At 46.4% G+C, this 27,137-nt stretch overlaps 4 protein-coding genes across 6 annotated transcripts; 3 read left to right on the plus strand and 1 right to left on the minus strand.

The window, feature by feature from the left end:
- The first annotated feature begins 1,193 nt into the window (after nucleotides 1-1,193).
- Nucleotides 1,194-9,202, plus strand: LOC146295003 (uncharacterized). 2 transcript variants are annotated; one of them, XM_084695389.1, is made up of 5 exons: nucleotides 1,194-1,389; nucleotides 5,451-5,528; nucleotides 5,941-6,065; nucleotides 7,138-7,255; nucleotides 7,715-9,202. In XM_084695389.1, exons 1-4 carry the CDS (start codon nucleotides 1,326-1,328, stop codon nucleotides 7,213-7,215), a joined length of 345 nt encoding a protein of 114 aa, XP_084551515.1. In that variant the 5' UTR covers nucleotides 1,194-1,325; the 3' UTR covers nucleotides 7,216-7,255; nucleotides 7,715-9,202. The 2 variants fall into 2 exon arrangements, with proteins under 2 accessions (XP_084551515.1, XP_084551512.1); XM_084695386.1 differs by lacking the exon at nucleotides 1,194-1,389 and adding an exon at nucleotides 1,875-1,894.
- Nucleotides 9,203-15,674: 6,472 nt separating this feature from the next.
- Nucleotides 15,675-16,813, plus strand: cart4 (cocaine- and amphetamine-regulated transcript 4). Its single transcript, XM_084695852.1, has 3 exons — nucleotides 15,675-15,928; nucleotides 16,330-16,416; nucleotides 16,558-16,813. Exons 1-3 carry the CDS (start codon nucleotides 15,782-15,784, stop codon nucleotides 16,663-16,665), a joined length of 342 nt encoding a protein of 113 aa, XP_084551978.1. The 5' UTR covers nucleotides 15,675-15,781; the 3' UTR covers nucleotides 16,666-16,813.
- A 4,483-nt stretch (nucleotides 16,814-21,296) lies between these two features.
- On the plus strand, nucleotides 21,297-22,374 carry LOC146295005 (uncharacterized). The gene is made up of 3 exons (XM_084696731.1): nucleotides 21,297-21,437; nucleotides 21,567-21,698; nucleotides 22,001-22,374. Exons 1-3 carry the CDS (start codon nucleotides 21,315-21,317, stop codon nucleotides 22,106-22,108), a joined length of 363 nt encoding a protein of 120 aa, XP_084552857.1. The 5' UTR covers nucleotides 21,297-21,314; the 3' UTR covers nucleotides 22,109-22,374.
- Nucleotides 22,375-22,386: 12 nt separating this feature from the next.
- jtb (jumping translocation breakpoint) lies at nucleotides 22,387-26,897 on the minus strand. Of its 2 annotated transcripts, none has more exons than XM_084696730.1 (6): nucleotides 26,690-26,897; nucleotides 25,860-26,024; nucleotides 25,637-25,677; nucleotides 24,958-25,043; nucleotides 24,409-24,485; nucleotides 22,387-24,202 (listed from the first exon to the last, which is right to left on the minus strand). In XM_084696730.1, exons 2-6 carry the CDS (start codon nucleotides 25,955-25,957, stop codon nucleotides 24,046-24,048), a joined length of 459 nt encoding a protein of 152 aa, XP_084552856.1. In that variant the 5' UTR covers nucleotides 25,958-26,024; nucleotides 26,690-26,897; the 3' UTR covers nucleotides 22,387-24,045. The 2 variants fall into 2 exon arrangements, with proteins under 2 accessions (XP_084552856.1, XP_084552855.1); XM_084696729.1 differs by having other exon boundaries at nucleotides 24,409-24,488.
- Nucleotides 26,898-27,137: the final 240 nt, after the last annotated feature.

The following is a 27,137-nucleotide window of genomic DNA, read 5'->3' on the forward strand; positions in this document are numbered from 1 at the left end:
ACACAGCTCAGTAGTAGAGACAGCCTGTCATTTACAACAATCATCCCCAGATAAGACCTTCTATTTGCAACTTAAGGAAAGTCTACCCCCCTCCCCCCCACCCAACCCTGAAAGACCTTACAAAAGTTGTGAGAACGTGGGGGGGGGGGAGGGGGCATAACTTATGCACCCCCCCACGTTCCTTCCGTTGCCCCACTCCCCTTCCTCACAGGGAGGGCGCAATTTAACCCCCCCCTCCCCTGCCCCTCTCCCCTACTGAGAGAAGATGGGGAACGTCCTGCACCCCCTCCTCTCTCATGTAAAACTGCTGAACATCTGGCATCTGGCAAAGACATCATTTCCTCCTCTGGCTCCTCACAATAGAGAGAGAGGGAGAGAGGGAGAGAGGGAGAGAGAGAGAGAGAGAGAGAGAGAGAGAGAGAGAGAGAGAGAGAGAGAGAGAGAGAGAGAGGGGGAGAGAGGGAGAGAGGGGGAGAGAGGCAGCTTTCACACTGGGATGAGCACACAGCAATGACGACCAAATATGGATGAAGGATATGCATTGTTGTGGCTTGTATGGGTGGGTTGGTGTGTGTGTGTGTGAGTGTGTGTTGGCAGGCCATTGTTACTCTGCCATCCTATGACTACATAACTATTTTGTCAGCCGCATGTCACAATATCTTGGACCTCTTCCCCAGTGTAGGTTCTCACAGTGGTGAGTGTGAAGTGGGAGTCGATTTACTCTGATCCTCTGGTGAACTAGTGATCTGTGAAGTCACTGACCAGCACCCTTTTTACATCTCCTCGTCTCCCCACTCCTCTCCTCTCCTCCTTTCCTCCCCTCTCGTGATCGGCACTCCAGAATGGGGTCAGCTTTACAGAATGACCCCAATCCCAGTCCCAGCCTCAGTCACTGTTGGTGAAAAGTCATAAATGACTCAGAATCAGCTTAATGTACACTAATCCCCCAACCCCTCTCGCACACTCAGAGACGCACAGAGCCTCCCCTCATTACGACGGGGCTCCAATCGGCTTATTGCACGTCAAACCGCTCACTACGGGTTCTGTGGGAGCGTAGGGGGTGTTTGGGCATGTTTGGCACTCCAACCCCTTCGGCAGGGGACACACGCATGGAGAGTAGGAGGAGGAGGAGGAGGAGGAGGGGACAGTAAAGACCTCCTCTCCCCGACATGATCCCTTCTTTCCCTCCTCTCTCCCTTGCTCCCTGTCCTCACGCACACACAAGCAGTCGGCACATTCATTCAGGGCTCAGTTTGCGGTCTGAGCACTTCCTCTCTCCTCACCCACACACACACACACACACACACACACACACTAGGAGTACCATGGCCAGGCTCAGCCTGCTCCTTTGCCTGGCCACCGCTCTGCTCCTGCTGCCTCTCTGCTACGGTGAGTACCCTGGGTGTGTGTGTGTGTGTTAAGGAGAGAAAGACAAGGAGTGACATTGAAACAATTAGAAGCTAGAGAGACTGAGCCTGTTGGGGTTGGCTAACATGGATTTATTTTTGTGTGTGTGTCTGTGCGTGTGTGTGTGTTGGAGCACAGAGCAGAGCAGGTGTGTCTTTTCTGTTGTTGAGTTTTGGTTTGCACTGATCTAATGGCCATAAGATGGACATCATCTGTCAGACCAGTTGATCTTGAGAGCAGAAAGTTTGTTTTCCAGACAGAGGCTGTATGTTTAAACATGCACACATACATACGCATGCACACGCACACACTCTCTCTCTCTCACACACACACACACACACAAAACAGTAAAGTTCAGAACTTGGTTCTAGGTTTTCCACGTTCAGCAGGTTCTGCATGGTGCAGGGAACCTCGAGGGAACCATTGGTGATCCGTGGTTCCTCTCTAGCTCCCAGGAGAAGCCGGGAGGTGGAACCGGCTGGTTGCGGTCAGTCGCTGGCCAGCTGTTTCATGTTGACATGTTTGTTAGAGGAGCATGCTCTGTCAGGATATCCTTGTCCTCTCCTCTTTTTTCTAACATTCCCATCTTCTCATCTCTCCTTTCCCCTCCTCACTTCTTTACTTCTCTAACCTCCCCCCTCTCCACCCACCCTCTCTATCCTCCCCCTCTTGCCACCCCTGGTGAACCGGATTCCTGACAGAAACACAGCATGAGTAAAAGGAAGAGTGGGGGAGATAAGGACTGCAAAAACTGAACAAAGGTGTGGGATGGAAAAGTGGAGACGCAAAAATTAGACGGAAGGAGGAGAGAAGAATAGGGGAGAGAGAGATGAGGGAGAGCAAGGAAGAGAGAGCAAGAGAAAGAGACTGTGAGGGAGAGAGAGAGGTAGAGCAAGGGATAGCAAGAGACTGTGTGAGAGAGAGAGGGAGAGAGTGTGGGAGAGAGAGAGAGAGAGAGAGAGAGAGAGAGAGAGAGAGAGAGAGAGAGAGAGAGAGAGAGAGTAGCACCTCCATTCCCAGGCTCTCTTGTGTCTGTCAATCCTCCAGCTTGTTAACCATGCAGGCCCCTCAGCCCTGAATGAAAACCATGTGCTGCTCTGAAGAACATGGTAACATGAGAGACCCGAGGAGAGACCAGGAGGAAGGACCAGGAGAGACCACAGAGGAAGAGAGACTAGGAGGAGAGACCAGGAGGAAAAGAGACCAGGAAAGACCACAGAGGAAGAGAGACTAGAAGGAGAGACCAGGAGAGACCCCAGAGGAAGAGAGACTAGGAGGAGAGACCAGGAGGAAAAGAGACCAGGAAAGACCACAGAGGAAGGGAGACTAGGAAGAGAGACCAGGAGGAAGAGACGCCAGGAAAGCCCACAGAGGAAGAGAGACTAGGCGGAGAGACCAGGTGGAGGAAAGACCACCAAGGAAGAGAGACTAGGAGGAGAGACCAGGAGAGACCCCAGAGGAAGAGAGACTAGGAGGAGAGACCAGGAGGAAAAGAGACCAGGAAAGACCACAGAGGAAGGGAGACTAGGAAGAGAGACCAGGAGGAAGAGACACCAGGAAAGCTCACAGAGGAAGAGAGACTAGGCGGAGAGACCAGGTGGAGGAAAGACCACCAAGGAAGAGAGATGAGGAGACATAAGGAGGACTTGGAGGATGTTAAGACACAACTCCAACTAATCCCCGTTTGTTTCAGTGTTGTAGTCCGGCTGCAGTAAGTGTGCCACCGTGGGGCTGTAGCTGAGGTCAGGACCCATGCTGGCTTTACGTGGCTGCCAGCCAGCTCTCCCTACTGGGACCAGGGCTGAGACACGGGCTGACTGACACACTGGAACAACACACTGGAAACCTCTGCAGGCAGAGTGGAGATTGATAAGAGAGGGATGAACTTGTTCAGACACATCCTGCACACAAGCTGCATTAATGCTGGTCTCTCCCTACCGTGTGTCGCTTGACTACTCTCCTGTCAGCCACTCAGGCGTTGTTCTTTGGCCTGGTGGGAATTGGAAGGCCGATATTCCAATCGCAACGTTCCGGTCGAATGTTACAGCTGGGATGTTTAGGTTAGAATGTTAAGTTGAGAATGTTCCTACTGGAAGGTTCCATGTAGAATGTTCTGTTGGGAATGTCCTGACAGGAATGTGGAGTCTCCAGTGTTCAGGCCCCCACAGGGGAAGGTTCTATAGAGTTGGCGGTCACCCAGAAGTACATTTCTCAACCCGACAAGCCAGTAAGCAATCATGTTCTAATGAAACACAGAGGAGCAGAACAAGCACAGGCCCAAACACTAGTGACAGAGTGGGAGAGGAGAGGAGAGCAGAGAAGAAAGGAAGAAGAGAGGTAGAGAAGGAGGGAGAGGAACATTTGTGATGGGGTTTTGACTAGCTTGTGTGACTTTATTAAAGTAACCTGCAGGGGGGGGGGGGGGGGGGTGAAAGCTGCTCTCCAGCAGAAGTATGTGTGAACATGTTCACCTTGGAGTGCAGCCCTGAACCCTAACCACAACCATGAGTCCGTTTGTGGAGGTTCCCTCACCATGTCCTCTATAGAGTGCTGGGCTCCTTTCGAAATACTGTTTAGTTTACGTCACAGAACCCTGTGGGCCATTGGTAAAAACCTAAATAACATTTACGATGGAGATACAAGGGGTGGGTATAAATCAGTGGTAGAGCGTGTGATTACTGAACTTGCAGGCTGATTACTGAGTTTGCTGTCTGACTGGCTGCTTACTGGATTTTCTGGATGATTACTGGACTTGCTGACTGACTTGCTGCCTGATTACTGAGCTTGCTGACTGGCTGGTTGCCAAATTCAGGAGGTTTTTATAGAAGAAGCAAATCATGCCCTGTCCAATACATGGCATTAAAGGGTTTACACAGCCTGAGTGTGTGTGTGTGTGTGTGTGTGTGAGAGAGTGTGAGAGAGTGAGTGAGAGCGTGTGAATGTATGTGTGTGTGTGTAGACCCCTACCGACTGTAATCATTTCCCTGATTTCACTCTGTGGGTTACTTCATGGTGAGTGGAAAAAATGTGTTTACAGTCTCACCCTGTAGTTTATCACCTGCCGCCATCTCCACCATGACCCATTGACTGACTGACTTTCTGGGTGGATGGCTGACTGCAGACTGACTGACTGACACATGTCAAACACGTCTTATTTTGATTGGTGCACAACTTTGTACAGCACTGTTCAGCATTGGTTGTTTCTAAACTAGACTATTGTTGTCTCCATGTTTGTCTGTCAGATCCACACTGATCTGGTTAAGCTTGTCTTGATGAAACTAGAGCTGTCTGTCTCAGCTGAGGGCTTCTGATCGGTGCTGTCTGAGGACGAGACCTTTTACTTCCTGCCCAGGGCTGTGACCTCTGACCTCCACGGCCGGACAAACAGCTGCTGAGTAATGGACAGAGAGAGAGAGAGAGAGGGAGAGAGAGAGAGAGAGAGAGAGTGAGAGAGAGAGAGAGGGAATGAGGGAGAGAGAGAGGGAGAGACTAATACATCAGTCTTATCTCTGACCCGATATGAATCACGAGTTGCAACCTCCTACATATTGGTCTGTTCCAGTGATCAGATGACCTGGGGGAGGGCAGTGCTGATTGGCTGTCATTCAGGGCTGATATAACAGTGGGAGGACTGCTTCATGAAAACATATTGCTTCAATTTCCTGTTCAGAGTGACTCACAGATACAAAACTGCTCTCATCACTTCTCCCAGTCTATCTGGTAGCACTCCTATACACACACACACACACACACACATACGTCCTCCCACACACCAAAAAGAACGATCATTTCCTTGGAGACAGCTTCACTGGGCTGTCAACTTGGTTCAGCACCAGACCACATCCCACACACACTAACACACACACACACGCACACACACACACACACTAACACACACACACACGCACACAACACAGTCTTACTGGAGGTTGAGGACCCACTGTGACCCACTGACCCAGTCTGTGTGTGTGTGTGTGGACTCCAGGTGTGTGTGTGTGATCATAGTGAGTATGTGTAATCGGGATGTGTGCGTGTGTGTGCAGGTGAGGATGACCAGGACTATGACATGACCACACAGGACTATGGAGATTACAACGCCACCTTCGACTACAGCTTCTACAGTAGGTCCAAAACCTCTATATATCAGCTATCCATACCCTATACTATAGACCAGGGGTCCCCAAACTACGGCCCACAGGCCGAATATGGCCCATCCACACATTTGGACCGGCCCTCTGAACAATACCAGAGACATATTTTGAAAAAAAAAAGGAAAGGAAAAATCATCTGGCCCTCACAGAAAAAGGTTTAGGGACCCCTGCTATTGATTCTAACCCTGTCCTTAACCTTTAACCCTTGAATCATAATATGCAATAGGACATACTGTACATGATAAGACATTATTTGCTACAATGTTTATAGATTTTAGTGTTAACTGTAACTATGACCTTCGAGCACAACATAACTCCTGACCCTAACCTTGACCTCTTATGTCCTGAGCTGAACCTTGACTACTGACCCCGCCCCCCGCAGGCAACAGCAGCAACGAGGAACTGGACAAGTTCCTGAGTGACAGCGAGGAAGAGGAGGACCAGGAACCGGAAGTGGTGGATGAAGAGTTTGAGGTCGCAACCATAACAACTGTAGCCGAGTCTAGGGTAGGTTATATAACAAACGCATATATATATACATACGCACATTCAAACACACACACACACACACACACACTCACATATACACTAACATACATATACACGCACCAGGCCCGTAGCCAGCCTAGTGGAAGGGGGGGGTTACAAAAGGAGTTTGCAGTTTTTCCCCTTATTTAGGTCAAATATATATATATCAGGACCTTCGACAGTGACGGAGGGGGGGGGGGTCTTTTGAACGACCCAAAGCCCCCCCTGTCTTCGCGCGTGGGCACACCCACTCACACACATGCACACCCTCCTCTGCATATAGAGCTGTGTTGTTCAGGCTGAGAGTCTTGAAGTTACCATGGTGCACTGGAGCAACAGATGTCCATGTGTATTTATAACACAGAGGTTCATTAACAAAGCATCACTATATCTTTAGCTGGTGTGTGTGAATGTGTGCGTGCGTGTGCATGTGTGTGGTGGGGAAATCATTTGAGTGCAGGCTGCATTCTTATAGAGTCACTGGTGCAATCCCACAAACGGAAGTGAAAAACATGGTAGGATTTGTTTGGTTGTGGCTGTGGTCTTTGTTGATGATATTGTAGTGGTTGCCGTAGAGTGGCGTTTATGGAAGGAGGAGGTTGTGTGCATAAGGGGTACGTTTACATGACAACGATGTACAAAAAACATTTTGGAAAGATTTTGTGTTCACAAGGATCTGCAAAAACAAAAAAAAACGCTGGATTTTGCATGTCAAGCCAATAGTTGGTAATATCACTTTGTAAAGAAATTGTATACGTTTATTTGCCTATATGCCTTCTTCCACAGAGAGGATTGTAGTTTTGTTTCGCACGCTGTTTTGAAGTACATCTCTTTTGAAGAATTTGAAGCACATAAAAGGTTTTCCGTGTTAAGTTGAAAACGTTGTTGTGTAAACGGTCCCTTAGTCAGGGGGCCCTGGTTCGATCCCAGCAGTGAGCAAGTGAGGGAGGAAGCCATACTGATGAGCTATACCATGACACCTTGCCACATGTAGTCCAACAAAGAATCAAGGACCGCAAGAGCACAGCTCTAACTGTTGCTGTTTCCACAGGCCCCCAGGACCTCCTCAGCGTCTGCTAGTCTGCTGTTCTCAGTGGCACTGACCCTTCACCTTCTGCCCAGACTATGAGAGACTGGCGCTGCTTTAAGACACACACACTCACACTGAGGTGAGTCTTATACACACACACACACACACACACACACACACACTCACTGAGGCGAGTCTCACACACACACTAAGATGAACCTTACGCACACGCACACACATTTACTGAGGTGAGTCTAACACACATACGCACAGACACACACACTTTGGTGGGTCTTACGCACACACACACACACAGGTACACACCGGCACACACACACACCACACACAAACTGACTTGGTTCTTCTGCATTCTAAACGGAGGGTCTGGTGCTCCTTCCTAGCAGCAGGGGGCGCTCCACTCAAGACCAAAACGACCTGGCACACATTTGCAGGTCCCTCATTGAGCAGAGAGCAGGAAAACAGCATCTAGATCAGAACGGACTTATCGGTTAACAATGTAACTGATATTCTCGTGTTTTGTTCTGATCATTTCTGCATTTGTTGATGATTTAAATGATATCCTTGTTTTCCCTTTCAGGTATTTGGGGGTCAACGTGTGGGGGCGGAGTCTACAGGTCCGAATGGTGATAGCCCCTCCCCCTGTAACTACCTGGGGGGGGGTTTCACCTTTACACAGTGAACTTTGAACTTTGACCTATGCACAGCGACCGCTCACAATGACCTCCTGCTCTGCAAACCTGGGACCCGGAGCACCGCGACCTGCACACACACACGGACACACACATCACTGCCAAAGAGCACCAATAGTCACAGTGAAACCACATCCTTATTTATCATGACATATACCTTTTTTTTTTTACTGTATGAAGACACAAACCCACTTACAGCCAGAGTCATGCAAGACACACACACACACAGCACTCTCGCGTAGGGAACACCCAAGCACACATGACAGCAGACGGAACACAGCAGTCTCAGAGCACAACGACGGGAAAACGACGTACCATTTGGTTTTCAGACTTTTGTCAGGAGAAAGAGGTTTAGATGAGGTAAAGATATCAGAGCCGCACGGGCGGAGAGAGATGGGACCGAGAGTGTGAAAATCGAGAGAGAGAGAGAGTGAACGACGGACTTCCAAAAGTGACGGCTCCCGTCAGGGCTGTTTGTGGTCGCGGGCTGTAATGACTAAGCGAGTTCGAGACGCCATGTTTGCCGTGGTTGTGGCCCAATGCTGTTGATCAGTCTGCCACAGGTCATGGGATTTTCTATATCGGGGAACTCTGTCTATTTCCAGAGAGAGACCACCTGGCGACGGACCCTTTGAGAAGACGGGGAACAGTGTGAAACTCTCAGCGCTTAACGCCGTAAATATGTCAGTGAGGCGGTTCTGCACGAGTGCTCCGTCCCCTGTGGTGTTCCGAGACCAAGGAGGGGTGCGTTGAAAATGAATCTCGTAGCCTCCCTCCGTGTGACCTGCTGTGTGTGTATTTGTTTGTCTGCTGACTGTGAGATGCACACTGCTGGCACTTTCCCTCAAGAGCAAACAGGCACTTCTGCGCCCCCCCCCCCCCCCCCTCCGTCCCCCCCCATCATCTCGCTCATCCTATCTTCTCCTGCCCCCCCTGTTCCCTTTATTTCCCTCACGACCACACTACCTTCCATTCAGCCCTCTGCCCTCCATCTCCTATTCCCCCTCCGAGCAAGCTACCATTTTGGGCATTGTTTTTTATGTTTAATAAATCTGTCTAAAATGTCCTATAAACTGTGTGTATAAATGAGTCCAGGTTCCTTCCAGACTGTCTGAACGACACCAGGTCTTTTCTGCAGGACCCTGAGGCAATGCTGGGAATCAGAGCAGTGACCCCTACATACATTTACACAAGCAGTTTATTACTGGTTGAAAAATATTTGTAATAAAATCTGGAAGAAATGTCTGGCATTACTGTGTTTGATCCCAATCATGGCTATTTTTATTTTATCACTGTCACTTTAGAAATGGTTCAAGTGTTAATCTCCTCAATGGTTATTCAAAACAGAAATAAAGGTACATTTCCTTCATTAAAAATTATTTTGCAGATGCTTTTATCCAAAGCGACATACACATTTTGAAAGTGAACAGCAGACAGTGTGAGAACAGACGTGCACCGTTCCACTTGTGTTTCAGTGGTCACATGTCAGTCCAAAAGCACGCTACTCTTGTCTTTCTACACTGTGACCATGAACACGGGCAAGGCTGCGGTCATCCTACCCTCTCGATGTCATCTTACTACAGAATTAGAAAATACACCATTGTAAATGCATGCCAATCCGGGTACAGTTAGACGAGTATTAACACATTTCCATGCAGTGTTAAATTCCACAGCTACAGAGTGATCAATTCTTTAACTCCATATTGGTTTAATATCAATATCGATAAGGAGAGGTGGATGTTAAGTACTGTGGTGTCTGGTGAAAATATCCTGAATACCGCATACAGCAGAAACAATCCTTCATCTGACATTTAGATGTTCCCCGTATTTGTGTGAGAGAGAGTATGTGTGTGTGAGTGTGTTTGTGAGTGAGCATGTCTATGTCTAAGTGTGTGTGTGTGTGTGTGTGTGTGAGAGAGACAGCGTGTGTCTAAGTGTGTGTGAGAGAGAGAGCGTGTGCGCGAGCGTGTGCACGCATGTGTGTGTGCAGAGGTGTGTGTGTGTGTGTGTGAGAGAGACAGCGTGTGTCTAAGTGTGTGTGAGAGAGAGAGCGTGTGCGCGAGCGTGTGCACGCATGTGTGTGTGCAGAGGTGTGTGTGTGTGTGTGCACACAGGGCTACCACGCACCCAAGGCTGCAACTCACTGAAGGGCTGTTGCAGCGCATGAATATCAGATCCCAATCACGTTTCATTTCTGTGGCGTCTCCTCTTCAGGCAACACCAGCGATCCCAGGATGTGTCCTCTTCCAGATCTGGCCTGAACCTTCACAAAAGGCGAGACTGGGCTAACCTGGGGTGGAACAAACCAGATGAGAAAGGAAGAGAGGAGCCATTCAGAGAGAATATGACACATCAAGCTAATAAAGGAAAGGCTTTGGGCGGCTGCTCGCAAACTCAGGATCCTGAAAGACCAGAATGTTCTCCATCGCATAAAGCTGACTTCACTAACAATATCTCATCTAAATGGTGTCATCTCCACAGAAACCTCCACGGTACGATTATGAGGTCACCCAGCCTCAGGTAAACGGCATTGAGGGATGCCGAGAGCCAACGTTTCCTGTTTCCTGTGTCCAGGCAGCCAGGCAGTTAGCATGACCCAACGACACACACCTATAAAACATGTTGGAACCCGTATCTTCCTCATTTCTTTTTTATTGGCTGGGCCGTCTAAATTATTCATGACGGTTTCAGCGCAGGGGTCAGAGGTCAGGGGGAGCAGACAGGAAGGCATGAGGCAGAATGAGGCATTTCTAAACAAACACAGACTAGGGTTGAGTCAGGAGAGATGAGCCAGTGAGATATGACACAGCAAACCTCTCTGCTAAACCTGCTCTTTTCTCACTCTGAACACACCCAGAACCATTAGAAAATGAACAGCAGCTATCGTGATACGACGTCTTTGAACACCTGCAGAAAAAGAGAATGAGAATGCGTTAGATAAGTCATAGATGCCCTCTGTGTGACTTCTTAACTTCTGGTTCTCTGGTACAAAACTTCACAGGCATTATACATCGATGTCTAGGACACAAATACACATGTATAAACACACCGACATGCAAACACACTGACATAAACACACACACACACTTGAAAACACCTGCACGCACACACATTATATATATAAAAATATAACTTGACATGGCAGAGCATATATTAACATTTGTGGTGTACAAATGCCACGGCATTCAAGCTGCCAAGACCGAGCAGATAAGGTTGTGTACTCCTGTTAGAGGTACAGCTTCCTGACATTTATGGAACACTTCTCTACTCTGGACAGCCACAGTTAGCTTACCTCCCGTTAGCTGCGTGATACAACCGTGAAAATAAATCCATTCCACCTGTCGGTACGGAAACAGCCAGTTAGAAGTGAGAGGGGAAGAACTTTATGTCAAAGGACGGGGCTTGAATACCTGTGCGAGTTTTGGACTGGCGGGATGAGACAGCCTGGCACGCGTAAGATCAGAGCCATCAGATTCGACGTGTTCTTTCGCCGTCTGACAAAAACAGGCCTGCACAGTTTTGACGCACGTTATGGCCTTACCAGACAAACTCAAATGAAAAATCTCAATAATTTAAAGACGAAGCTCAAAATAAGATTTGAATAATCTTAAGAACTGCGTGCACTTACTGAGAATATAATATTAAACTATTTAAAACGTTCACTTTGCTAAGGTGTATTGGTGTCTAGTGAATACAAGTGAAAGTTAAACGTTTTTCTCGAGTGGCATCTTTCGTTAGGCTACTGTGTCTTATTCACACAAATAACAGATAACAGATGGAAAAGACATAACCAATGTATGTGGCAGGAAACTGCGGCTGACTCCAGAATTATTTCGTTTTTCACATTCAGATTTTGATGTTTCCAACCTGAAGATTTTGTTTAAGCTTGATTAGGCTTAACAGGATAAACATTTCAGTTATATGTTACATTATTACTGTATGTTATATTATATGCTACAGGTTATAACTATAACCACGATGAAGACTATAACCGTATTACTATGGTTCCGACCTATCTGGCTTGTTTACACAGTGGAAGTGTCAGTACGCATTTCTATTCCAACATTCAACAACGGAGGCAGTTGGTTCTGTCCTGCTAACAACGCGACCGCAATAATGCTATGTGGCCTCCAAGATCAAGATAAAGCTCTCTGCGATTTATTTTTGATTTCCTGTCTCTGAGAGTGCTACAGATAGGCTACACTCAACCCCTGGATGGTGGGTGGGGACGGGGAGTGGGGTGTCACAATGTATCATGGCCCAGACCTGGTCTGCGTCATGGCGCAGATCCTCAGCCTCATCCGGCCTCTGTCCTCATCCCTTCTGTACCACTGTGCTGTCCTCATCCCTTCTGTACCAGGGAATCAAAGCTTATCACCATCTCTCCATGTCTACTGCTGCTTGTGCATGTGTGGGATCGGGCCACCGATAAGACCAGAAGATGATATAATAATATCTGTCTCTCACGCACCCGCACATACACAGTACGTACATTTTGAGTACATTCATTCATAGATGGGAGATGTTCACAAACTGGCTAGATCCCTTTTTTTAGGCTAATGAGAAAAAAGTGGTAGTGTAGAGCACGTGTGTGTATGAGTGACTGTGTGTCTATGAGTGTGTGTGTGTTTGTATTTTGTGATCTGAGAGTGTGTGTATGTGTGAATTCAACAGTCCCACATTGTGTTGACATTCAGACTCCACACATTTCAGCAGGCTTGCTTCCAAGTTTGTGTGTGTGTGTGTGGGTGTGTGTTTGTGTGTGTGATTCTGGGTGCGTCACAAGGTTACAAATATGAGCTGAAAAATTACCTGACATTCTGTAGGCCCTCACACCGTCACACACACACCACCACACACACCACCACACACACCGCCACACACACCTCTGAATAATGCAGGTGTGTCCATCTGCAGAACAAACCTTGTAAATGTGTAACAGGGAAGCCCCTACATGATTACACACATACATATCGTCTATAATCAAGCCAATACATTTCCAGCTAATAAGCCCAAAACGTAACACAATGCCATTCAGACTGGCAATACACCATCGCAATACATTCTTTCGATCTCTATCGAAACCCATAGACACGTTACCTCAGATTGTGTGGGAGGAATTGGTTTTCTCTTTGATGTGCGTCACCTTGTTGCGTGTGGAAGTCTGGGAATCAGGCAGAACCGATGTGGACTCCAAGCCACTCAATAACTCATTAAGGGGAGGGGGAAGATCCCCTTGCCTCCGCTCTGTCTTCTGGGAGAGGAAGTAGTGATGTTAGGCTCTTCCTGTTGCCCCTATAGCATCTGAATGTCCCCTTGGTGAGGCAGGCAGAGAGGCGGTTGGAGCGCAAGAGGCAGAGAGAGGAAGAGGGAGGCAGAGGGCAAAAAAGGCAACGTGAGGCAGAGGAAGGAAGAGAGAGAGCTGGCTGTCTGGTTGGCTAATAGACCGGTTAGTTGTCTGGCTAGCTGGCGAATGGGCCGGCTAGGCGTCTGGTTGGTTGGCTGACATCCTGTCGGCTTATTGACTGTTTGGTGGTCTTGCACACAGTTTTTCTGGCTGGCAAGGTGGATGTCTGGCTGGCTGGCTTGATGGATGGCTGAATGGTTGGATAGTTGACTAACTGTCTGTCTGCCTTGTTCACATTTTGGCTGGCTGGCTGTCTAGCTTGCTGGTTGGTTGGTTGGCTAGCTGTCTGTCTGCCTTGTTCACATTTTGGCTGGCTGGCTGTCTAGCTTGCTTGGTTGCTGGTTGGTTGGCTAACTGTCTGGCTGTCTTGCTGGCACCCTGACAAACCTCACACAAAATGTAAAACCATAAAACAGGCCACTCTAAAACAAACATATTGAGCCACTTCACCAATTTCTGACAATGATGAAGCTGAGTAATATAGAAGTCCCCTAGAGAGAATCACTCTCTTATTACACACACACGGGACCTGCCAATCAAATGCTAAGGCCCTAGTCTTCACTGAGCCAAAGGTCAACACCCTTAATGAGACTCAGATGGATTTAATTGGCCAACGGATGTTTTAAATCCAGGAAGTGCGAGGGAGGTTGTTATTGGTCTAAAAGATTGTTCGTTACTATGGGTTGTCATGACATTTATGTTTTCCAAACGCCCACAACTTCAGGACATGACCTCAGGGACTAATGGTGGTGTGTTTCACCTGCTACCCGCAGGTGTGTATTTAACCTGCAACTCCAACCTGCAGGTGTGTGTGTGTGTGTGTGTGTGTGTGTGTGTGTGTGTGAGGAGGTGTGTAGTGTATACATAAATCAAGTTGAAATTAAAAGAGACAGCAACACTACAACACCACTGGGCTAATAGTCATGGTTAAAGATCAGTCCCACCAGGATTCTGTCCTGCAGGTAGGCCTATTGATCACCAACATTCCTTCCTGGAATAGGCCCAGTTGAACCAGGGGACATCAGGGGACAACACAGCATTCAGTTTCCATACCCACAGGCAGGAACGCGCTTACCAAATGATGGCCTGTTCATGAAGGGGACCGGGTTGTCACACTCACTCTGTTCCTCAATCGCCATGTTTTAAAAATCTAGTTCCATTAAAATATTCCACACATCTAAATAGTTTGACTCCAATATAGTCAAAAATCCTAATTCAAAAGTCATGTGGATGCTTATCCAAATCGTCTATTTATGCGGTTAAAAGTTATCAAGGGGGTTAGTGTAAACTGCAGTTGCGCTTACCTGAAGCGCCTCGCGCTGCGGACCTAAGAGCTTGAGCTCTCTGACTCATCAGAGTCATGGCGCGATAAGTGACTAGCGCGAGCAAGGTCCCATTTGGCGCTTCTCAGGAGTCATGTCAGACTGACATTTCAAAATTGGTCACAGCATTCTGATATATATTTTAAAAAAAACTCTCTGTATCCTAGACACAAACTTTCAAGAAGTTTTCTGTGTAACATAGCTTTTTCATACATTCGTGTGTAGATAATATTTTCTCCAACCCATCATTATTTAATTGTTTATAAACCACTCACTGCCATAATCTCTAGAGCACATTTTAGTTTAATTCTTCAAAATTTAGGCCAAGGCCTCGCCTATATCCACCAGGGAAGAAAATATAATTCTACTGCGACGCTATGACATCCTCCCAAGAGTAATGATCTCACCTTTTAATAGGGGACTGGCTCTAACATCCGTACATAATATTCGATAAGCGAATTAAGCCTTGGTGTTATCCAAGTGACACTAATAGGTCGAAAGCTTGTGTTTCCATCATTCAAATTTGGCTAATTTAAAAAATATATCTTGCCGTTCAGTCAGTTGACTAAGCTAGGCTACAACATAAAGTGGTCTGAGTCATCGTAGACAACGTTTAAGAGTCAGTCTTCCCAACAAAATGAATGGATGTTTTCAGAAAGTCTACGTGCCTCGGATTTATTTCCCTGAGGTGTTAAATATTTAACAGTAAAAGGAAATACATAAATCAAGCAAGATTATTCAGAATATATGGACTTATCTGATGCGCCCTCGGTGCCCTAGAATACAGGCCTGATGTTTTATGACTCCCATAGACCGAATCCAAAACCTGATGGTAATATATGGACAGGTCTCGGACAGTATCCCCCCGGAGTGAGAATCAGTTTCTGTGCCGTGGATATTCATCACGTTGACTGGGGAGATCTATCCAACGTGGAAAACAACGTCTGGCAAGACAAGGGCGATGACGTTACTACTCGTACGAAAAAAACCGGGAGCAGCACGGGTCTGGCTCCATATAAATAGAGAAAGTTTCCAAGCAACAAGAGCAAGTGCAGAACGCGCATCATCACATGCAGAAGAGAAGTCAGCGAACAACCAGCGTTGTTGATTCATTTTAGCCAATAAATTGACCGTTACCAAGAGTGAAAAACTTCAGAAGTTCACAGCAGAAGTTCAACTTGATCAGTATCCTCTTTTCATTCCGTCAGCTTTCGAATTTCAGAACCATGGACAGCGTCGCGGTCCGCGCGGTTGTTTGCTTGGGCGTGTGCTTGTCCGTGTTCACCGTTATCGCTCAGGGGCAAATGTCACCAGACAACCAAGTCTCTTCACAAGACGACCAATATCCTCTTCGTTATGCGACCAGAGAGTTGGTAAGGAGGACTTTTTATTTTTGTATCTCTAAGTTTTCACGCCAACCTGTTGTGTTATCCAAACCAAATTGCCAAAAGTGTAAGGAAATGTTTGTGTTTATGGATTATTCATAGATTATTCAAATGTGAGGTGTACTTCTTTCCTCAGTTTCTCAGACGCAAGTTTGGTCTAGGTTATGTAGGCTACATTTTCTCGGGAGCGAGGAAGGATAGAAGAGAGGTACCTTTTCCCGTCGCCGTCAGTGACCGGCCAGACAGAAACAGCTTCGAATATGTTTTCAGTCTCATTTAACTCGTTAACACGAGTCCCTTTTTTATTACAGATCAGTGGTGAATACCTTCGTTGTTAATATAGGTATTGCCTTAAACATGGAGCCTAATTGGTGACGTATTTTTTCCAGGCTGATGCGCTCGAGGGACTTCTGGAGAGTGGACAGGAGAACAGTATAGGACTGTCCGTTGAGAAGAAAGCAAGTGTCATCCCACGGGTGAGCAGACACTTTAAACTCCTAACGTTTCCCTTTGAACATACCATGCATTCAAATGAAACTGTAATAAACTCGATCCAACAAACTTCGGATAACTGTGTTAGAAAGCGGATACTAACGCGCTCCTCCTATCTCGTCCAGTGCGACGTCGGGGAGCGATGCGCCATGAAGCATGGGCCGCGTATCGGGAGGCTCTGCGACTGCATGCGCGGCACCGCTTGCAACACTTTCTTCCTGCGCTGCTACTGACCTCCTCGTGGACACCTGTAACGGATGACCTCGGGTGCCCCAACACGTGAACATAAAATGGCTTGTGATATTGTGATACAACTGTTCTGTTACACGTTTCAATGTAAGTCTGCATGTATAGGCTATACTGACTTTGTCTTGAATTGTTTTGGTGTCTTCTCAACTTTATTGAAGATACATGTGTGTACAAATGTATTTATTTTTGTTTAATAAAAACATTTACAAAGCTGCACGTGTCCACTCATAATATGAAAACCCCTGATTTAAATGATGATTTGTTCATATGTATTTGATCATTAAGTTGATTAACAAAAACGTTTTGACCTCACTTTAAAACTCTTTCCAAGTTGAAAATAATATACTTTGGGATTTATATTCACGCTTAACAATTTCCCTCCAAGAATACAAATTTACTCAGGATGATATGAATCAATCAGAAGAAGCAGATTTGATATAAGCCATTGCCTACTCCAGATGGACAACTTGACCAATTTGAAGCCAGGGATTTTCGATCACAAATGAGACATCTGCCTTTCTGACCTTTTGAAAACATAGCATCACAGTTAAATATTACCACAAGCGATGTGGCCTTTCCACAAGGCAGATATCCAATGTTGAGATGAAACAGGTGGTGGATCACATTCGTGCCTCATGCTTAATGATATACCTCAACCCGTTGTTTAACACTGTGAGCCTAACAAATGATGTGAGCCGAACAAATGTGAGCCTAACAAATGATTAGATCGAGTAAGCAATTAATGTAGCAATTATTTAGTGCCTCATATGGAATATAGCCTATTAAGATTAGACACTGCGTAACAGTGTCTGCCTTCGGGCAGCTGAGAGGCTATGGTGCAAGTCCAAAGATGGACTGGACCTTTATAAGTATCACTCCCTCCTTAAATCCTTTTCTGCTCACACAACTGTTACTAAAACACACTAGTTCCTGAACAAAATGAACTCTGCCTCAAACCCTCACCAACTTTTCTCTACCTTCTCCGTCTTTTTAAACCCCCCCCACCCTTTTCGCTAACAGCAGATGACTTCTCCTCCTTCTTTGAGAAGAAAGTTGTTGATATTAGCAGTCAGTGCCCTGAACCTATCTTTCCTACTCATTCACCCTCTATGACTGACCCAAATAAATGTCTAAACTATTTCTTTCCCCTGTCCGAGGCAGAGATCTCTGACCTCACCCACCTCCCTTGATCCAGTCCCTTCTCCTTTTTTATATCTCTCTTTCCCTCTATCTTAACTTTTCTTCTCCATGTCCTTAACTCTTCTCTTACTTCTGGCACCTTCCCTTTTGTCTTCAAACAGGCCCGGTCTACCCCTTTACTCAAAAAACCCCCCCTTAACCCTGCTGTCCTCCAGAACAACAGACCAGTATCACTGCTACCTTTCTTGTCAAAAACAGTTGAACGTGCTGTATCTAATGTCAAACTTTCCCTCAGAACAACCTACTAGACCCCAACCAATCAGGCTTCAATACTTGCCACTCCACAGAAACTGCCCTCCTGTCAGTCACTACTGCCCTTCAGTCTACCAGAGCTGCTTCAAGGTCACCCGTCATCATCCTGCTGGACCTATCTGCAGCATTTGACACGGTCAACCATCAGATCCTGCTCGCCAGACATTCTGAGATGGGCATCTCTGGCACTGCACTTCAGTGGATCTCATCCTACCTGTCGGGAAGGTCCTACCAGGTTTTCTGGGGAGGTAAAGTGTCAGGACCCCGCCAGCTCTCCACTTGTGACCCACAGGGCTCTGTTGTTGGACCCCTCCTCTTCTCCCTGTACATCACCTCACTTGGACCGATCATTACCTCCCATGGCTTTTCCTACTACTGCTACGCTGACGACACACCTGTTGTCTTCTTCTGACAACCGTCTGGTGGTCCCACCTCTCAAGAGCGCCCGCTCCCAACCCAAGCTCTTCTCCTGTCTGGGCCTCAATGGTGGAATCAACTCCCCACCTCCATCAGAGACACAGACTGTCTCTCCACCTTCAAGAAAAGGCTCAAGACGCACTTGTTCCGGGAGTACAACGGTACACTCTAGTAGCACTTTCAAAGATCATGTTGTTTAATTGTAATATGTTTAACTACATGCTCTTCTGATTGTAATCAAATCAAAATGTATTTGTAAAGCCCTTTTACAAGCAATGTCACAGAGGGCTTCACATACGCCCATAGAACTGCCCCTCAACCAACCTAAACCCTCAAGGAAGACAAGGAAAAACTCCCAGAAAAACTCACTACAGTAGAAAAATGGAAGAAACCTTGGGAGGAGCAACTCAGTGAGGATCCCCTCCTCCAGAGACAGTTGGTGAAAGAGAAGAGCAGAACACAGGCTTAACATAGTCATACAGCAGGGAAGTGTTAACTTAATGGGTGTTAAAACACCAAAATCCAGTGTTCAACTTGGGTCAGTTGGTAAATGTCAGTATAAGTATAGGTAGCCACAGGGCTGGGGACTGTGATCGGCGCAGCATCACAGGCCGGGGGGTGAGGACAGGGACCGGGAACTCGCTGTGGTCCATCATGGAGACTGGTTTCCAGTTGGTGACTAGATCCAGCTTTGGCAGACCGTCACAGAAACTCTAAAATACGTTATTCTTATACAAATAAGAATGCCCCGTCCCCCATCGTCTCCAACTAGTATCAGGAACAATAACAGTAACAATATACAGTAACAGTAACAATATACAGTAACAGTAACAATATACAGTAACAGGTTGACTTTATTTGTCAAATTTAGATGGGGCGACATGAACATATAGAAGCTATATTTGTAATTTAAAAGTGATATATGATACATATACAGACAAACACACACTTTTACATTGAAAGTACATACACACACACTTTAGCAGTTGTAGAACTGACTAAACAAAAACGTTTTTTAACCTCATTTTAAATGTCGAAACGGTATCAGCTTCCTTAATTGAGACAGATAATTTGGTCCAGAGAAGAGGTGCTCTATATGAGAACGCACTGCCCAGAAACTGCTCCAGCAGTTTTTTTTTATTCATTTTGGGAACCACCAGATAGCTGGCATCTTGGGATGTTAGTGACCTTACTGGGGATGGGGTGCAAGAAGCCCAGAGAGGTATAGTGGTGCCAATCCATGCAGAGATTTGTAGGTTTGTAATAGAACTTTGAAATCAGCTCTGGCTTGGATAGGAAGCCAGTGTAAAGAGACAAGAGAAGATGTTAAGTGATCATACTTCCTGGTTCTGGTCAGTAGTCTAGCAGCAGCATTTTGCACCCTCTGTAAATTTTAGTTGGTACTTGCGAGGCCAGAGAACAACACATTGCAGTAGCCCAATCGGGAGGTAATAAATGCATGTATTAGTTTTCAGCATCATCCTTTGAGAGGAAATTACGTATTTTGGCTATGTTACATTAATGGAAAAATGCAGTTGTGGTAATTTACTTAATATGGAACTCAAACGAAAGGTCTGGGTCCATTGGGACTCCTAGATTTTTTTACCAGCTGGCTTTGAGAGACTTTGATGCCGTTTAGGTCTAAGGCCAGATTGGATCAATTATTTCTGTATTTTTTTGGTCCAAAAATGTGCTCCTCTGTTTTATCCAAATTGAGAAGAAGGAAATTTGCAGTCATCCAAGTTCTTATCCCAGAAACACATTTTTCCAGAGCATGTGGTAATTCTCCAGGCTTAATAGACATGTATAGCTGAGTATCACCTGCATAGCAGTGAACATTTACAGCAGAGCTTCTAATGATGTTTCCTAAAGGCAGCATGTAGAGCGAAAATAGCAGAGGGCCTAAAACGGAACCCTATGGTATTTTACAGTGGAACTCTTGGACGAGCGGAGTCATAGTGGACAAATTGTGATCTGTCAAATAGATACGATCTAAACCACTGAAGTAAAGTACCAGAAATCCCAACATAGTTCTCCATAGGTTCCAGGAGAATTTGATGATCCACAGTGTCAAAAGCTGCATTTAAGTCTAGGAGAACCTGCATTGCTGTGGTAAAGACCTGTGGTGAAGGTTCTATCCATTGGCACTTATTTGCTTTTCACAATGTATGCTTCATGTTTTGGCTACCCGCAATATTTTTGGGGCTATCTCGTTGTTTATGATCATTGACCTATGCACTTTTTGTAAAGCTCTTTTTTAAGTCGTTTTGTATAAAAGCGTCTGCTAAATGAATCAATGTAAATGTGAATGTAACATACGTGCCTATGAAGGTCTGAAGTTTTGTTGTGAACAGTGAACACTGTCCTGACTCCTGAATGACATGTAAAACAGGCGTAGGTCTTTATTTAAGGTATGACCTTAAGTCATGTGGTCATTAAATCCGTTTACAAAACGGAAAAGACTACTGTGTGGGCAAGTAGACACGCTTAGAACTGTTAGCGCAACTGCGCTCCCAATACATTCTGGAAGATTTTTTTGTTTCACGTCTGTGCTGGATTATGATGGAAATACAGTTAGTAGCCTAACTGAACTGGCATCGACTTGACCATATTTATTCAAGTCTTCTCATAACCTTGGACAGCGTCTTGTGACGCGCAGTAGGAGTTCCTCGCGCACGAGGAGCACGCCTGCGTGTTGGTGCTATATCAACCGAGGAGCGTCACGGGCTGACGGAGAACAGTTCAATCGGTGTCAAAGTTCACAATGATGTTCCTCCTAATGAATTCAATTTTATTGGTCAACTTTCTGTCCCGCGGAGTGGAGACGAGCCTGCCAGAACCGGTTCCTTCTTCGCAATCGCGCCCAAATCCCCGAGAGCACGAGCTGGTCAATATTGGCTACTTGAAATTTAAACTTTAAAAACACTTTTTATAATTAGACCTGCTTATTGAATTATAATATAAAGACACACTTTTGTTTAAAGGTTGCTCACCAGGTCCTTATTGTCTTGCACAGTCGTTGGGTATCCCTGTCCATGATACGAGAAACGGCAGTCTTTATCGGAGGCCGTGGGCCGAGCTGAGGGAGAACTTCAACCGTCTTCCTGGCGTATGTCGACGGCTCCGCAGGAGAAGAATCACCATATTGGTATGTGTCTTCTTCTCTATTCTATTGAGCCCTAACCCTTAACTCCACCTTAGCCCAGCTCCCTTCGTACAAACGGGGGGTCCTCAAATCGATTCTGTAGGGTTATGGCGACATCTCCTGGCTTTAGTAGGCCTATCAGTCAAACCAAACATCTCTAGTATAACCCCAACACTTCACAGGGTTGAGAAACCCTTACAGATTAACAATGACCGTTTCCCACCTCAACGATTTGTGTGAAAGTAGGTACTTTTAAAAGATCATAGTATCTCCAGCCTGTATAGTATTTGTCTCTTCTTCTGCAGTGCAACGTGGGAAAGTTCTGTACGGGGTTGAGAGAGATCAGGCACGGCCAGGTCTGCCGCTGCCCGCGCGGGTCCCTGTGTTCCCACTTTTTCCTCCGGAGTCTCTGACCTCGACTGCACCTTACACGTAACATGATCGCTGCTGTTTGCAGATAGTAACAGGATTTTGGAAGCATCGTTTTATTAAAATCCTGCATGTTGATAGATTATTAACTGCGAACTTAACGGTGTCGTTGCTTATAAAAGTAGTAGGCCTATACAAATTAAGTTTTAATTTGATTTGTACATCTTTGGTTTCCATTCATGTTATCCGTATATGTATGTAAATAAGTTGACACAGAAAGTGCTGGCTGTGTAGACAAGACCTCCCAAAAAAGACCGATTCGTTTTCCTCTGATCTCATTTATTGTTTCTGCATAATTCACATCTCGAGTCAGCAGCTGGCATCTCACATCGCTTTCATAAAAATACATTATTTACAGTCGAAACGTAAAACTATGATAACATCACGTTTTAAACATCAGTGAACAATGTCAGAAAATACTGGCGATGCCTCTTGAGCTCAGAGCCTGAAAATGACAATTGGCAAAACCCATAGGTCATGATTGCTTGGTGTAGGTAATCAGGTGGAACACTGTGATAACACCAGGATCATCACATATTCATCCAATGACAACAAGCCGTCTGTTACGCAATGCAAGTCAACGAGAGATGAGCACCAAGATGTAGATGAAGGGATAGGTGTTTACACATCTTACAATTGACAACACAGAGCATTATGGAACAAGGTGACATGAAGTGACACATTGGTTTGACCTTTGACGCCAAGTTCTGCTTGTGACAAGGACAGGCTGGGGGGGGGGGGGGGCTAAGTGACGCAAGTAAACCAAATTAAACAATAACAAGCAGAAATCACGTGGTGAATCAAAGTTCAAATGTTTCCTGTTTACATCTAGAAAGTGATTGTTGTCCTATCCATGGCTTTACAAACCGAAAGCTGGTGAGATTAAACCTCTTCGGAAGGCTTAACATGAAACCATATTAGATGTCCCCCACCCCCCAGAACCTATACCCAACTGAATAAAGCTCACAACATACCACTGTGCGATAACCCACTCCCATAAACCCTCTATTTAGAACCCATTAGGCGCCCGAGTGTCAGCAGTTAGTCCATGGCTTGTACACTCTCTCCAAGAACACACCTGACTGACTGGATAGCCGGGAGGGGAAACAGTGTGCTTTCACCCGTACAGTCCTGAGTGATTAGTCAGGTTCTTCCCAGGAACGGTGCGTTTGAAAGAGAATATAAATAGAACTTGTGTATACACGTCCGGGGGAACATTTGACACCAGGTTTAAAGTCTAAACCTCTCTGAAAATCCAAATAACCGACATGTACCATGTCTCGTCACATTATTTGACCAATTTTCACTAAACTCACTCTGGGGAAAACAAATATATATCATTAAAATCCCCAAAGCTGATATTATGCACACGTCTTCCAAGCTGGAGAAAAGGTCTCTTCCAGAAGGTTCTCCTCTTTGCCGGCCATCATCTCTACTCATCAGCACCGCTCAGAGCTCCGAACATCACCGAGCAACTCTCCTGTCCCGTCTCAAAACTGTTGACGTCTACGTTCCCAAACTATGGGCATCTAGGTTCAAGAACCTCCGGCGTCAAGAACTATTGATGTCTAGGTTCTGGAACACTCAGCCTCTTGGTTCTAGCACGGTTGCAGTCCAGGTTCCAGAACTATTGGCATTTCATTAATTCTATACCTATTGTTAGGTTCTAGAATGGTTGGTGTCAAGGCTTGGAAAGTCCTCAGGTCAGATTCACTCTGGAGATACAAACAGTTCTAAGGTCTGACTGGGGTCAGACTGTGCTGTTAGATCCTACAGTCTGCAGGAGGCCTACCCTCTACAACAGGGCTAACTGACCCTCCCCCCCCGCCCCCCTCGGTTCGGTTTTAAAAAGCAGCAAGCTGGAAATGGGTCTGGGAGCCTCCCCAGGAAAGACTGGTGGTTCTGGTCCTGGCTCCGGGTTCTAGATGGACTCGATCTGCCTGCGGACCTTCTCGGAGGCCAGCCGGTCCAGGGAGCGCTGGCGGACCACCACCACCAGGGCGGAGAGCAGAGTCAGGCCCAGCATCGCCCCCTCAAACTTCCAGAACAGGTGCTCCTCCAGCAGGGATGACCGGCAGCTACGGGGGAGAAACAGCCAGTGAGGAGGGGGAGGGTGGGGGGGGGGGGCATAGAACACGATACAATGTGACGAGGCAAATGTTGATGTTTCCTGTGGTTGCCTACAATGTCGTCGTATGACTGTGCTAGGTTTACCGTTAACCCTCATCACGCATAGGCTTTCATCTCCGCTAACTCCATCTTTAGTCTACACCAGTCGTCTCACCTCTTGTACTCGTCCCTGTTGGACTTGGTGCAGTTGATCCTCTCCACGTATCCAGTTAGCGTGCATGCTGCCCATGACTTCTGGAGGAAGCACACTGGAGTTAGAGCCCTCCACACACACACACACACACACACACCTTTTTACTGATGCTGCACGCACGCACACAGTTAGAGCCCTATATACACACCTTTATACTGATGCTGCACACAGACACACACACAGAGCCCTTCACACACACCTTTATACTGATGCTGCACACATGCCCGCACACACACACAGTTATAGCCCTCTATACACACACCTGTATACTGATGCTACACAAACACACACTGGGTGTTAGAGCCCTCCACACACACACACACACACACTGCTCCAAGACAAGATGACATGCTTCTAGCAATGGCTCAAAACCGTGCGTGTGTGTATGTTAAGACAGAGAGAGGGAGAAAAATCACAAGAAAAAGAGTATGTGTACGTGAGACAGAGACAGGAATTGTATTTGAGTGTGTGTGTGTGTGTGTGTGAGACAGAGCGAGAGAGATGCCTCACCGACTGGAAGGCATTACACTGCGAGCACTCCGCAGCCACCACAAACTCCTCAACCAGCCAGCAGGGGGTGCCAACAGGCTTGGCCACTGGGGAACACAGGACAACAAGAGCGGCGCCATTACTCAAAGATAAACAGCATCTCATACAATACTAATGTCTTCATTTGGAAGACTCGACGTCACTTCTATCCAAAAGGGACGCACGGGGGGGGGGGGGGGGGGGATTTGAACCGCAAGACAAGGGATGGCATCACAATCACGTATTCACTTAGCGGACGCTTCCATCGAAAGCTCCACCGCTGAGCTGTACCCGTCCCCAGAGATCAGATCTCAAAAACGAGCCCTCTACACATCATCTCTCATCCACCGCTGAATGCCTTTTCTAAAGACAACCCAGAGATGACACGGCGACACGCCACATTTCAGAGAACACTCATCCGGTCGTGGCGGGGGAGCAGGCAGCTGACTAAAGGAAGCCCCATGGATCGGAGCATGCCTCTCGGGGCTCGTGCACGCCTGTCATCGACAGCGACGTACAAATTGCGCCCGTAGAATATACAGCAAAACAACCACCTCTAAGTCACAGCAAAATGGCGGCAACATCTCCACGACAATATTACATGTGTTGCAGCAATGCCTCGCCAGCCTTTCATGGGAAAGGCCAGAGAATGTGCACCCACCTGAGGCCTTCTCTTCACTCAGCAGGGCTGCACCAAACACTCTAAAGAAGACAGGGTCAAAGGTTAGAGGAAATTACAAAACACCAATAAAACAGCAGAGCTGGTAATATCAACAGACAGTGTTGACACTAGGGAATTACTAGTAAGTCCTAATAGAACGATACAACGCACTTCTAGCTACAGAACCCGTAGTTCCGTTCCTATATGACGACCTGCCACACACCTGAGAGAGACCAGTCCCCAGAAGAGAGCGTGCAGGGCCAATATACGCGGCCGCAGGCAGCTCATTGGAATCCGGCAGTCGCTCTCCATCCTCCCCATACACGTGCGCGTGGGGGTCGCCACAGTTACACCATGACCTCGGGGTTTGTAATCTACAGTTCAAAGTCTGGGGCACAAGAATGGAACAAAAATGAACAGCACCTCTCAATTAGCCTACAAACAATGGCTTATTTAGCTGGCGAACATTTAGACTTGCTACTCCTTCAGTACTATATTCTAACGTTAGTAAACAACTGCTGTTGTTGGGTAATTTGTTTACACCGCACTCTGACGATAATCTAAATAGTATAGCCGGCCAGATAGTCAAGCTCCACATCAACGCTAGGTTAACCTGTCTTTGAACGGTATAACATCCGGCTAGGTAGATTAGCTAGTATAGCTAGCTAGCAAATGTACTGTACGTTTATAAATAGACAAAATCGCCATGTCTAACTGTTAAACAACTACAACTTCGCACGTTTTGTTTGTCGTTTGTTTTCAATGATCCAGCTGGCTCGTAACACACAGGCAAGATGGTAGACTCGCTATAAAACTAGCTTAGCTTGTCTAGGTAGCCTAGCATTACAAGACAGTCGAGGCCGGGAAACCTAGCAAGGCTATATAGACTAACATCTAAACATATGCTGTGTTGTAACACAAACTAGCTAGCAGCTGACTAGTTCAGATGGGCTTACCGTCGCTAGCTAACTAGCCTAGCAAAGCAGCTAACTAGCGTAAACTCTCTACACAGACATACCCTACTGTAGCTGGCTCGTAGCGTGGTTTACTTACCAAGAGATCACTTAACAACGTTACTCAGCATGCTGAAATCAGCTGCTATTAGAGAAATAGACACAGCCCGAATCTCCTTGGTTACGACTGTGGTGCGCGTTAAATGGAGAACAGCTCAAACAAATGTCGGTCTATTTCCATTTGCTTGTCTATCTACGCCCAAAGTCCACCGTTATCCCACAGCCATCTTGACTCACCATCATGATGTTGGAAATGTAAACGTTGGAGAGGAGTACGTCATCAAATGTATCTAAGGAAATCTGCATTGTGGCAACAGTGCCGCCTGGCGTCACTCCCACGAACTGCAGTTGACGGATTCATCCATTGACACCTTTTAATATTTACATTACATTTGATTAATTTAGCAGACACCGTCGATCATTAAATTTAAAAGCTTTTGCACCTTCTGCTGCGTCTGTAGTTTCGCTTATTTTCCTTTGGTCTGTTC

The sequence above is a fragment of the Hypomesus nipponensis genome, chromosome 4 (genome assembly GCF_054491055.1).
Source record: "Hypomesus nipponensis isolate SF chromosome 4, ASM5449105v1, whole genome shotgun sequence".
NCBI lineage: Eukaryota > Metazoa > Chordata > Actinopteri > Osmeriformes > Osmeridae > Hypomesus > Hypomesus nipponensis.